Consider the following 13939-nt stretch of genomic DNA (forward strand, 5'->3'; position numbering starts at 1 on the left):
ATATAGGACTACATGGATATTCAGGGGATATCTATAGAGTCTGTGAGTCATAAAATTCCTGTATTCGCAGATGATATGATTTTATATCTTTCCCACCCACAGTTATCAATACCAGTGCTCATTTGGGAAATGAAGAGTTATGGACAAGTGTCTGGTTTTAAAGCTAATATAGATAAAACAGAGGCAATGAATATAATGATCTGTCCTGTAATACTGGCCCATCTTAAGGTTACCTTTCCTTTTAAGTGGGTGACTCATTCTATCAAGTCCCTTGGAATGCACGTTACTGCGACGGCTGGTGGCCTCTATACAGCTAATTATGCCCCTTTGATTTGCCATTCAGGTCGATCCAAGAGAGTGGAATCATAGTTTTCATTCTTGGTTTGGGAGGATAGCCATATTGAAGATGAACGTTTTACCTTGGTTTTTATATTTGTACCAGGCTTTGCCTGTTTTTCTTCTGGATAGCTTTCTTAAACAATAGCAAAGGTTCCTGTACCAATTTGTGTGGAGAGGGTTGCGGAGAGAATACTTATTCAGCTCAAGTGATGGGGAGGTTTAGGTATGCCTGATTTACGCTCTTATCATTTAGCAGTGCAGTTGTGCCATGTGTGGGATTGGCGGCTGGGGGTTTCTTTTTAAAACCCTATGTACAAATCAAACAGAATCAGGTGCAGCCTTTTCCTTTATTTGGGGGGGGGGGGGGGGGGTTCTGTGGGATCCTGGGAGGCTAGGGAGTGGTATTTCTGCGCCTGACATTTTTTTTTACAGCATATCATCTGTTTGTCATAAGGTTATTAAGCATGTATATGATCCTCACTGGAGCTCCTGACTTCAACCTATATCATTTTTGACAAGCATCTTCATCCCCAAAGAATCCGAGGTTCTAGCTTCCCTGCCTGGGGACGCTGAAGCATAGTCCCTAGTACTCCTGGCTCTTTTGAGAGCGGACTCCACCACCAAGGAATCGTGAGGCAACTGAGGCCTAACCAACTCAGGTTTACTGTGGATCCAATACTGGGTGTCAATCTTCTTGGGTACGACAGGGACCGACAGAGGGGACACCCAGTTCCTGACGAGGACTTCCTTGAGTACCTCATGGAGAGGGGCAGTCACAGCCTCCTTAGGAGATGTGTAGTCCAGGACCTCGAGCATCTTGGCCCTGGGCTCATCCTCCACTTCTAAAGGAAATGGAATTGCATCAGCCATTTCCTTAAGAAAAGATGCGAATGAAAGGCTCTCCGCTGGAGATCATCTCCTTTCAGGTGGTGGGGAGGGTTCAGAGGGCTTCCCATAAGACTCATCTGAGGAAAGGTATCTGGGACCTTCCTCTGAATCCCATAAGCACTCTTCCTTGGTGTCGGAGAGTATCTCCCTATGGGATGTCTGAGACTGAAGCTGCCTCGATGCTGAGGAACCATTAGTTATTCCCATCTCTAGATCATTTATAAATATGTTAAAAAGCAGCAGTCCCAGCACAGACCCCTGCAGAACCCACTATGTACCCTTCTCCATTGAGAATACTGACCATTTAACCCTACTCCCTGTTTTCTATTTTTTAACCAGTTTTTAATCCACAATAGGACATTACCTCCTATCCCATGACTTTCTAATTTCCTCAGGAGTCTTTCATCTTATGTTGTTATAACACTGGTCTCACTTCACACAGTCTGGGCACTAGCTAGCACCCAAGACCAGGGCCACAAAGAATTTCACATCAAGGAACTCCCTCGATTAAAAAGTCTGAGCTGGGTGCAGGCTGGGGCCAGATAAAGATCTGGAAGGTTTTAGGGTTTTGAACTGGGGCTTTTTTTTTCTCTTTTACTCTCTCCTTCACCAACCTAGAAGTAAAAGTTCTCATTCTCATGCAAAGAAAAGACTGCAGTCCAGCAAGTTGTGCAAAACAACCAAACTTTACTGAATATTCTGCAACAGGCAGTTCAAATCTTGTTTTGATACAGTCAATGTATACTTTGATATTGGATGCAAACGTAAGTCCAGAGCAACCCTAGGGATATGGTGTATCTTCTCTAATGCAATTTATATTTATTTATTTATTTATTATTTAATTTATTGCTTTTGTATCCCATATTTTCCCACCTATTTACGGGCTCAGTGTGGCTTACAATGCATTGTGATTGATGGAAGTAAAGCTTGTTACAATTCAATATTGGGTTACATTGTGGAGAATTAAGGGAAGACAAAGTCAATTCAGTATATAATTTGGGGGATACATCAATGGAATGTAACAAAGGGGGATGACAAGACGATAGAACAGTAGCCTGAGAACGTTAAGGTGTAACAGTTTTGTCTGTGGGTGGAGCTTTAGGTGTGGTGAAAGTATGGGGAGGAGAAATCAGGGGAAGTGTATTGATGCATTTCTATTAGTGTGTATGGACTTCATGTGTTTTGATCCTTACAGTAAATTTTCTCAAAGAGATGAGTCTTCAATATTCCTACAGTATGTACGTATTTACAGCTTCTCCTGTCCATACCCATCTCTTCCAGGTGAAACAATCTAAGACTGTGCCTGCAACATTCGTGCAACAAGCAGATCTTCCTTTTCGATCAGACCTCCCTGCCTGTCCACACTCTTCCAAAGGAGTACCTCTCCAGGCTACCACCTTTGGCTCCAAACAGTTCTTCACTGTTCGTGCTCCCAGGCTCGGTTCCCCTATTTCCCACCTGGAGAACTCCTCCACTTCACGGTTAATGCTGGAATTTGTAGAAACCACCTCTTTGGTCAACCTTAGTTTTTTGAACCCATCCAGGACTCCCCCTCTCCTCCAAGGGTCCCAACAGGGGTGCAGGTAACCTAAGACCTCATACACTCCCCAATGTCATTTATCTTTAAACCTCCTCCCCCACTGTCACTCAACAAGATACATTTCCCTCTGCAACTTTCCCCATACACACACCTGTGGGCTGGATCTCTATCCACCCTTTTGATTCACTCCCTCACCCCAGTAACTCTGGAGAGTTCTTGCATGTGCTTTAGTAACCCCCATTATAATGGGGGATTACATTATTTTTAGCACTTGTTTAATTTCTTTTTTTTTTTTTTCTTTGCTTGTCAGAATTGATATCTTATTAGTGTACAAATATCTTTATTGTAAACAAAAATATAAAGAATTGTAGGATAGTGTGGTCTATAAATATTTTAAGTAAATATGCAAAAATACAACCCAACTATTCAAATAACATCTGCAAAATATATATATTTTTTGTGGTATACCTCCCCTTCCCCCAAAGTTATGGATATCTTTTTATACTGTAAACCACTTCATATACTTTTGTTTGAAAGGTGGTATATCAAATTTTACTAAGGGGGTCTTTTACTAAGGCACATGCTAATGATTAGGATGCGTGCATGGCGTAGATTAGTAAAAGACCCCCTAAATAAATGCTACTATGTAGAATTGTAGATAGTGTGGGATACAGATTTTTTTTTTTAATAAAATAAATGGTAAGTTGGAAATGGAGAGATAACTAACAGGGTAACTGGCATCTATACCTGTTTTGTTAAGGATCAGATGGACTGCAGCAGATTTCCATGAAGATAGAACAGTTCCAGATATCAAACTATGGTCCTTTTATAAAGCTGCAGCAAATGCAACAAAGCTCATTCAATTATGGGCTTCATCACATTTGCCACATGGTAATCACTACCACAGCAGCTTTGTAAAAGAAGCCCTATAATTAATTATCTGAAATGTCAGAGGAAGAAGATCTAAAGCCAAATATTTCAGCCATTTGTGTGGAATTGGATCCAATACTGAGAAGGATTTAGTTAAAGAAGCAAGAGTGAGGCATACAGAGGGAAGACAGGCAATAGACAAGTAGAAGATCACCGGAGGTGGCTTACGCCTCATGGTGCTATGTAAGCCACATTGAGCCTGCAAATAGGTGGGAAAATGTGGGGTACAAATGCAACAAATAATAATAATAGTGGGATTAATGTCAATCTCCACAAGTAGAAGCTCTAGATATGGAAAATATCATGAAGATAGTTCTTTTATGGGGAATTTGACCCTCATTTTGTTAATCAAGTAGAATAGTGCACTTTAAAGCCTGAGGGAGGTATTGAAACAGATAGGATTCTTCGCTAGAGTGAAGCCAAGTTTCTGTACGACACAGTAGATTGGTATGGTAAGATATGAGAAGATCTGACATCAGAGAAGTTTTAGCTCACAGTGACAATTCAAAAGACCACAGGATACTGTTAGATAAGATGAATGGACTGGGATGGTTCAGCATTCTAGAAGGTTACTCGCCTCTCTCAAAAGCAGCTCTTGGGGAAGCAAGAAGGCCAATAGACCCAGTGAGTAGGGGTAGGGTGAGGTGATTTAATTCTTGGGGGGGGAGAGAGGCTTGGAGTAAAATTTTTTAAAAAGACCACAGATAAAAGAAAGACAAAGAAGTAAAATTTGTAAAAAAAAAAAAAAAAAAAAAGACCACAGATAAAAGAAAGACAAAGAGGGGTCACTGGGAGCTGCAAATTTTGAAAAAAGGCCACATGCAGAAAGTAAAGGTAACATCCCACGGAGTTCACCCCAAGAAGCTCAACCTGCTCCTTGGATGCACTTCTTTTGTTCACTGCCAGTGTGAAATACCACAGGTAGTAGAATTTATAATCACTTTGGCACCAAAGAATAAGATATGTGGGTCACGTGGTATGGGTGCAGTTCTTGTCAGCGGGACCAGAGAATAAGCAGGGAATGCTGAAAAATAGAAGACAAGCAGCAGTCAATCCATCATAAAACAGTTCCAATCAACAAGTCAAAGAGAGACATTTATCTCATTAAATTAGTCCTTATTAGTTGTCTGCATAATTTTATGTACTGAAAGGTTCCAAAATAATGACCCCTACTATTTTCCCCTCCATAAGTATGATAGACACCCATATATAACAAGCTCAAGTACATTTAAGTAAATGAAATAAACTTTTTTTTAGTTGAGTACAATTCCAACCTATAACTACCTGGGTCTTACTACTAGGATTATAAATAATTTATTCTAAACATGTTTTATTTATAATTAATGCTTCTATTTAAGTCACTTAACATAGCTAATCTATTGCTCTCTATTAACACCTGATAAAAATAATGTTTTTACATTTTAGGATTTCATTATCTAAAGCACATGCTAAGCTCAGTTTGAGAAAAAAAGTGCTTGAGGAAGATGCCTTGATTGCAGTCCTGTTGTTTGAAGCATCTCTCACAGTAAAACATGGTAATTACAATATATTACTTAGAGCCCAACCAAATTTTGGGTTCAGATTTGAGTTCCGGCCAAAAACGCAAGTGCATTTTGAGCTGAAACCAAACCACCTTTTATATATACATACATTCAACTGCACAATATATTGAGCCATTTCTACATTTAAAACAAGTTTCACATGCAGAAAATGCTTTACAAAATCAGGGACACATGCACATTGACTAGATTTTATAGAAACTAATTTGAGCTATCTTCAAACATGTTTTGTCCATTGTGGAGCAATAATCAAAAAGCTTTATACAGTTAACTTCAATGTTAACCGCATAATGTGGTTTTTTTTGTTGTTGTTTTAGCTTTAGTTTGGAGGCAGCCAATGCCTAACGTTTGGCCAACCATTAGGATGTCCAGACAAAAGTTACATTTTCAGGAGGTGGGCTGGGAGACATCCAGACGATGGGGCCAAATGCTATATGGATAGTGCTTATATATTCAGTGCTACCTGAGTAAAGATATCCATTTAGTACATCAACACAAATAGCTGTCCTAACTTGATTGCATATTAGTCGTCCTACTTAAAGGTATAGATCTAGTATAAAAACAGGCAAAGTCATTCGTTTACGTGTATGCAGTGACCAGGTGGCTAAATATTGTCTCCTGTCTCTCTATTGTGTAAATCAGGTTTGCTAAATTCATATCCTACTCCCCCCCCCCCCCCCCCCCAAACTAGTTGTACTTTTTTTTCAGCCTCAGGAATAAAGAATTATTAATGCACGATGCTTAAACTGTAAAACAAGTACAGTGTCTGATACACTAGCACTTCCCTAACATAAATATAATTTTTCGTATCTAACAGAATCTAAGCATTTCCTACGCCTGTTTCCTGCTTACCTTAATAAGAATGCACAAATTAATGCAGTTAGGCCTTAAAAAAAAAAAAAAAAAAACTTAAGATGGTACTGAAAAATGCTTTACAGCAGCGCTTCTCAGATTGTGGGTCAGGACCCCAAATGGGATCATGACCTAGGTGGGTGCTCCATAGGTGCATCATTATTCTGCACTTCCAAGGAAGGGGGAGGGGTCACACAATTTTATTTGGCTGTAATTTGGGGGTCACAGCCACATAAAGATTGGGAAGCACTGCTTTACAAAAATAGTGACTAGTTATCACATGTAAACTCTTAAGGTCACCTTTGGAAAGAGATGTTGCCTGTCCACATTTTGGTATTTGTCCACAAGTATAAGTTTAAAACTCTTTGTCTTTGTTCTTTATGTTTAGGAACTTCTGTATTTTGTGTGGCTCCAAATGCACTCTTTCCGTTTGATCTGTATGATGAAGATTGCTTACAACAAAGAGATGAATACCTCATGCAGTACTATGACCAGTTGTTACAGTTCATTGCCACATATGGTCCTGCAACACCTATTTTTACCACTGAGGAATAAACAACACTGAAACAACAGAGTCTACTTAAGATGTTTCTTGGTCGCTTGAACTGTTAGAGAAACAGATAGCGGCTTGCTCAAGGTTCAGGTTAGAAGTCCTTACTATCCAGAGTATTAAAGGTACAAATGATAATTAGTGTGCAGGCTTAAAAAAAAACATTTGCTTTGAAATTTCATTAGCTAAGGCTTTGTTGTGCCAGGACAAAAGTTTTTTCAGAGGGAAGGAAGAGGAGAATAACTTTACATGATTTATGTTGAATGCTACACAAAGTAATGGAGAGGAAAAAAGGAGCAGGGGCCATATGAAAAGAAGGTATCTAGGAGTAATTTTATAGTCATTTTTACTCATGTGTGGCCACATCCGTATGTAAATGGCCTCTTACATAATATCAACTGGCGTAAATGTATGGAGAGTATGGACCATGACATGATGTCTACTGGCATAGTGTACACCATGGATTTAGGAAGACCATGAGTGGAGTTTGCAAGTACATACATAGATTGTAGAATTATTTTTCATCTGCTCATGTGACTAATTTTAGATAGACATTGCTGCCACTTATGATAGTATTCTATAAAGACACAGACCATAATCCTCATAATTCTCAAAGACAAGCCTGAAGAAGCACATGCAAATTTGGGCATGCGCCCAAACTACATGTGTATCTTAAATGAATGAGCCAATTAGCACCAATAACTGGCTTTTTAACAAGCAATTGGCATTAACTGAAAATATGTACGTGCCTAAATTTTACACGCATCCCAAAATTGGGGGTGCAGAAATGGGGAGGGTCATGGGAATTTCAGGGTGGAGAGTGGGCGTGGATTAGAGTTACATGGACAACTATAGAATAAGGGGTCTCCACACAAATGTGGGCATTTACACATTTTCATTGGTGGAAATGATGTGCCTAAATTTACACACATCCCCCATGCTTAAGTGCTATTCTATAAACCGTGCCTAATTTTAGGTATCGCTTAAAGAATACCACTTAAGCGGGTTTTTTCCCAGCACAAATTTTTTAGGCATCATTTGTGTGTCTTCATAAAATAGCACCTAAGCAAGCACCTGTTTGTCTCTTACATCAAGCACCCTGTTATAAAATTAGCCTAATGAAAAGGTGAAAATGTTTCAGTTATTGTTTTTAGACTTCTACACTGTAAAGTTTGTAAATCAAAGTTTTATTCTGCTACTTGTAAGCAGCTTTCCTTGATTGAAAGTATGTTTAATTTTAACTATATTTCTTAATTTGTTATGGAAGTTGCAATCTTTGTCTGTTACCAAAAAGTTCTTAAAGGGTAATGGGATTTCATATACCACTTTTCTGCTACAACCTTTTCTTTGTAATTATAAATGTAAACGTGCTTGAACAAATAAAATTCATATAGTCTGTGAAATGTACACTGAAATTTATTAGCTATGATCAAATCTCTGTTTCAACCAGACCACAGTGCCCATGCACACATAGGACTAAATTCTATAATTGGCACCTAAAAAAACTAATCAGTGCTGAAAAAATATCGCTTACATCCGTTGAGAAATCCATGAGAGAAATATCTGCTCTAGTAAGTTTGATGATTTATGTAAGACTGACATAAACAAAGGAGTTTTCTGACCAGGTTTGAATTTACGTTTTCCAATTTCTATTAAAGTTTTCAATCAGTTCAATCTTTCCATGAATCAGGTTTTTATCTTTAATTAAAGTAGAGGAGATAGCTCGCAAAGCTTTGACTTCTGATTTGATAGAACCAATCTGGTCACAAAACTCTTCTATCAAATCAGAAATCAAAGCTTTGCAAGCTATCTCTTCTACTTTAATTAAGGATAAAAACCTGATTCATGGAAAGACTGAACAGATTGAATTTACATTTTCCAAATCACCCTAAAGCCCTTGGGATCTCACCAGCTGATTGCTTCAAAAAATAGTTACAGGAAGTTTTAAAGTTTCCCCTGGAATCAATACCTCCTTTAAATACAATTTATTATATACCTATTAAATCTGCTGGAGACACAGAAGAGATGGGGATACATGAGGAACAGCAAGGGAATTTAGATGGCAGTGTTATTAGAATCTTCTTTAAATGAAAAATCGGAGCTTTTAACTATGATTGCTGCCTTTGTTTTTGAACAAGATCTTAATGCAGTAATGAACAATATCTTAATGCTGTAATGAGGCTATATTTCCGTAACTTGCAGACCCTTTTCTGCGGAAAGAAGGTTTGGATTTACCCGAATGTGACTAAACAAACTGAAGATCGCAGTAAAGTTTTTCTAGCACTCCGTCAAGATGTGTTGTCTTTGGGAGCATATCCGTACAAGTGTTTAGTTAAATATATAGGTGTGAAATACACTTTTTTTTTTCAACCTGAGCAGTTGAAGGCTTTCATGGACATGAAGATCACCATGGTATAGTCCTAGTAAGCGTTATATTTAGTTAATAGTGTGGGGTATTTCACATTATTGCCTTTTCTTTGTCATATTGCTACTTCCACCCCTGAAATGTTGTGGTCTAAGAAGGATTATATATTTCTTTGATATTTAATTGAATTGATTGTTTTACCCGTTTTCCTGTAACAAGTGTGTGACTTGTATGTATATTTGATAAATAAAACTAGTGCTTAGTGATATTCCATAAATGGAGCTTACAGTTAAGCACCACTTATAGAACAGCGCTTAGCACCAGGAACCATTACACATTTAGACGTGACCATTTACATCGAAACCTTGGTGTAAACCCCTGTGCCTAAATTAGACATGAATCCATTATTCTATAACATGCATAAATTATGGAAATGCCCCAATCTACCCATGACACTCCCGTAGCCACACCTCTTTTTTAGACTTGCAAGTACATTTTAATTAAATCCAATTAGCACCAATTGCTAAGAAGCCAATTAGCGCTAATGAGCTTATTCAATTAAATTGCTTGCACACACAATTTTTAGAATTCTATAGAATTTGGGGGATAGCAAGTGTCAGCTATGCAGGAGAGCTTCACTCAGTGTCATATTGGATGTTGCCAGGGACAGGGCAGGAATAATTTGGCATCACTCTCGTTCCCAAGGAATGCCACTGGTCCCATTATGAGAGGACCAGGGAAGGGTGAAAGGAGCAAAAGGTGGTTTACACATTGGGCAGGGGTTGAATGAAGTTTTTCTACCTGAGGGGAGGTTATGACAAAGACCGTCTCACAGTAGAGAGGAGAAAGATCATACACACATGTAATTTTTGACAAGTTCTGCTAACATACATGTGAAGGGCAATTCTGTAATCCAGGCATCTGCACTTGTTCCCAGTGGACACATAAGTATCTGGAAAACTAGCACTTGCATGAATATGTGTATACTTATCCGCCAAAGTGCTAGCAGGTCCTGTCTATGTGCTATTCTTGTGGCTTGGATCTCTTTCAGGGAGAGAAAACTAACAACTTATAGCAGCAGCTTCAGAGAGCATTTTCCATCTCACAGATAGGCTGCAGAGAATACCTTCTCCTGCTTTAGACTTACCCCTCTACCCACCCACCCCTAGAGTGACATGTCTTATATAACCTCCCTATCAACCCACTCATTACTTTACCTCACCCATTTCTATTCTTCTATCACCTTCTCCCACTACTCCAACCAGAGTTACACCTAATCACACTGACCACCCTTCAACATCTTCAGTCCTTCTGTGACTGTTCTCTTGTGCTTGACTGCTTAAATATTTTAAATTTAAATGCTTTACTTTTTGTCTATTAGATTGTAAGCTCTTTGAGCAGGGACTGTCTTTCTTCTGTGTTTGTACAGCGCTGCGTACACTTTGTAGCGCTCTAGAAATGTTAAATAGTAGTAGTAGTAGTAGTAGTATTCTCCAACTACCAGTTTAATTTACATAGCATGAATTTGCAAGGGGGGGATGTATATAGGGTAGGGACAGGGCTCGCACTTACTGCACCTAACATAGTTTAAGTTACACACATCCCTGTCACATTTAGGCACCTGCACTTATATCAGCTCTATGTTAGGTGTGATGAGATCAGGTTATGCTAGTATTCTATAACAGAACCTGCTCCTACCACACAGCCTATATGAAGTGCCCAGTTTTAGAACTGCCCCCATAGGGAGTACTTTTATAAGTGACTTGCATTTGTAGGCCAGTATTTCATGTGCTGAAGTAGGCACTTAAATTGTCTCAACCTATCTATGCATGCATAAAAGAGAGCACTGGCAAAACATATAAGGGGGTATTTTTAAATAGGGTGCCCATAAAGGTGTCCAAAAATATACCTATTTTTTTAAAAGCAACATAAGCCCCTATACACCTTTATAAAATGCACTCAGTAGCCTGCCTGCATTCATGCAAGTATATGAATGTGCATTGCAATTCCACCCCCACCTACACATGCAGCATAAAAAAATAGGTGCTATCATTCCCTGAGCCGACCTTTTAGACATATATACCCTGTGCAAATTTATAATACCTTTATGCAATTACAGTGTAGTTCTGGGGAGCAGGGGCAGGACCACTGGGAGTGTGGCTACAATAACCTAGAGATCACTGGCAATAATTGGAGAGCATGAGACTTGCCTAGAGGCGGTTGTGACCCAGTCAGGAGAAGGGTGCTAGTGGCAGGTGCAGGCAGACCTGAGCTGTGCTGGGGATAGACTCTCTAAGTGGCCAAAGAGTAAGCCCAGGCAGGTGGCTAGGCATTTCGTGACAAGCGTATTCAATGATATATGTTTAATCAAATTTTAAAAAATCCATACAGACCAGAAAGATTAGAAAAATAACTTTATTTTTATAATACAAAATAGTTTAATATGAAAGTAAACTTCATGAAAATTAATAGTTAGCCCTCCAAGGACAGGGAAGTACCAAGTGTACCTGAATGTAACTCGCCTTGAGCTACTACTGAAAAAGGTGTGAACAAAAATCCAAATATATACATGCCATATAATTGCTGCAGAATTTCTGAACTGTCACAGCACAATTAACCCTCAAGCCACCAAGAAAACAGGGAGACTTAGCCACAGCATGAACAGACAAGTTGTCCCCTCCACAAGAGTAAGCTTTCCTATAGAATGTTGTTGTAAAGAGTCCAAGCACAGCAAGTGGTCTAAAAAAATGAGTATCAACAGCTATTTTCCTAATGATTGAACAGTCCTGTAACACTTATTAACAATACAGCCATCCTGATCATCTCTGTATCATTAAAAACAAGATGCAGGTCTGTACCACACCATTCACCTGCAAAGCTCTTGGTTGTTTCACAGATCACTAAAATGGCATGAAGAACACCAAATGACAGGAGATCTGAAGGAAGAAAGAGCAAGAGATGCAGTGAGATACCATAACACTTGAGAAATGCCCCATACCCAGAAACACATCCGATTACGTTTGTGTGATTATGGTAAAAACTTTGCTGGCATCTCAGGCTTACATATTCCCATCAGTAAGGGGCCCATTTATGAAGCCACGTAAGCATCTACACACATCTAAGGCGCCAATTTGGAGTTATCGCCCAGCTACCACGTGGCTCTTGCAGTAATTTCATTTTTGGCGCACAGCGGATAAATAATTTTTATTTTCTGACGTGCATCCGCTAGGTGCGCCAACTAGCATTTGACGTGCATAGGTCATTACCGCCTGGTTAAAGCATGAGACCTTACCACTAAGTCAATGCTGGCGGTAAGGTCTCAGACCCAAAATGGAGGCGCGCCAATTTTTATTTTGCCGCACATCCATTTTCGGCTAAAATTTTTAAAAGGCATTTTTGCAGGCATGCTGAAAAATGGATCTGCGCAAGCCCAAAACACGCGCCTACACTGCTGCAGGCCATTTTTCAGCACACCATAGTAAAAGGACCCATGTGTGAATGAGATGGGTGAACAGCAACCACCAAGTGCTCTAATAAGAGAGTCCTGTTGCCCAAAAGGCATTTCCCTTGGAATGAAAGTGGCAGTCCTTTTATTTATATCATCTAAATATATCCACGGTTTTCCTATTCTTGCACAAAAGCTTATGTTTAACTTGCTATACTGTCTGTCATAATATGGTGTTGGCTTCAATAAGTTGTTCATTGTTCTGTGTAGCTTCAATGATGAAGGAGAAAAAGATATTACCTGCTAATTTTCTTTCCTTGAGTCCCTCTAGACCAGTCCAGCCACTTGGGTTTGCCTTCTTCTAGCAGCAGATAAAGACACACAACCAGTGAACGAGTGACTTCATATTTTAAGTGTCCTGTGCAGCCCCCTCACTAGTCAATATTTTGATAAAGCATATAGAGGCATTATGGGCCAGATTCTATATATGGCGCCTAAAAAATCCACGTGGAAATAATTTCCACCTAAGCATATTCTATAAATGACACCTAAATGTGTGTGCAGTATATAGAATATGCTTAGTTGATATCCCAGCGCATAAGACTATGTGTCCATTTAAATCAATGAAAATGTGGCGTAAATCCCAGCGCGTACATTTACGCGCACTGGGCCATATTCTATAACATGCATAAATTTAGGAACACCCATTTCTCCGTCCATAACCATGCCCCTTTTGAACTGCACGCACAAGATATTAGGCACAGTTCATTACAGAATAAGCAAGTTGTGCGTATAAATTCTAATTATTGCCAAATTAGTGTTCATTATTGCTTAAGTGCCGTTAAAAATGCCGATTAGCTTGTTAAGCCAATTAAGTTACGTGATTATAGAATATGCCTGGATTTCTACGCAGATCTCTAGGCAAGTTAAATAGAATCTGGTCCTATATCCCTAACTCCTGGAACAAGAAACAACTGAAACTCAACAAGAATTTTTAATCAGAACTAAAGCCATACAAGCAACCACAAAATAGGAGAAAAAATTAAGCTCTGATCCTGGGTGGGTTCTGGACTGATTTGAAGGGACTCTAGGAAAGAAAATCAGCAAATAAGATCTGGTGGGATGATAAAGGAAAGCAAAAATGAGGAGGAAAACCCCCACATGCAATGAAGGCAATAGAACAAAAAAATGGAGGACAGCTGAAGGAGGATGTCAAGAAGTCTTTAATAGCTAAAAAAAACGTCCCGACACGGCCGTGTTTCGGCTCCAAGGCCTGCATGAGGGGTCTATTAAATCTCGTGTTTGGCTGATGGCTTAATCAAGAGAAAAGTAGCTGTTAGACATCACCAAGGTTCACTTCTTGGCTTTTGAGTCCTAAAGTCAAGTCAGAGAGGGAACCCAATTACAATTCACCTACATCAACACCCCCCGGCCCCTTCAACCTGGCCTAGCTGACCAGTAACATGGAAAT

General features: G+C 39.3%; 1 protein-coding gene across 1 annotated transcript in view; it reads left to right on the forward strand.

Annotated features, from left to right (window-relative positions):
- The window catches only part of MCMDC2 (minichromosome maintenance domain containing 2), an 83712-nt gene extending 76327 nt beyond the window's left edge, over positions 1–7385 (forward strand). The window contains exons 13-14 of the mRNA XM_030190162.1: positions 5123–5232; positions 6497–7385. Coding sequence (XP_030046022.1) covers positions 5123–5232; positions 6497–6663 — 277 coding nt within the window. The 3' untranslated portion in view covers positions 6664–7385. The remainder of the gene's footprint in view (positions 1–5122; positions 5233–6496) is intronic.
- The last annotated feature ends 6554 nt before the right edge of the window (positions 7386–13939 follow it).

Source organism: Microcaecilia unicolor, chromosome 1, assembly GCF_901765095.1.
Source record: "Microcaecilia unicolor chromosome 1, aMicUni1.1, whole genome shotgun sequence".
In the NCBI taxonomy this organism is placed as follows: domain Eukaryota; kingdom Metazoa; phylum Chordata; class Amphibia; order Gymnophiona; family Siphonopidae; genus Microcaecilia; species Microcaecilia unicolor.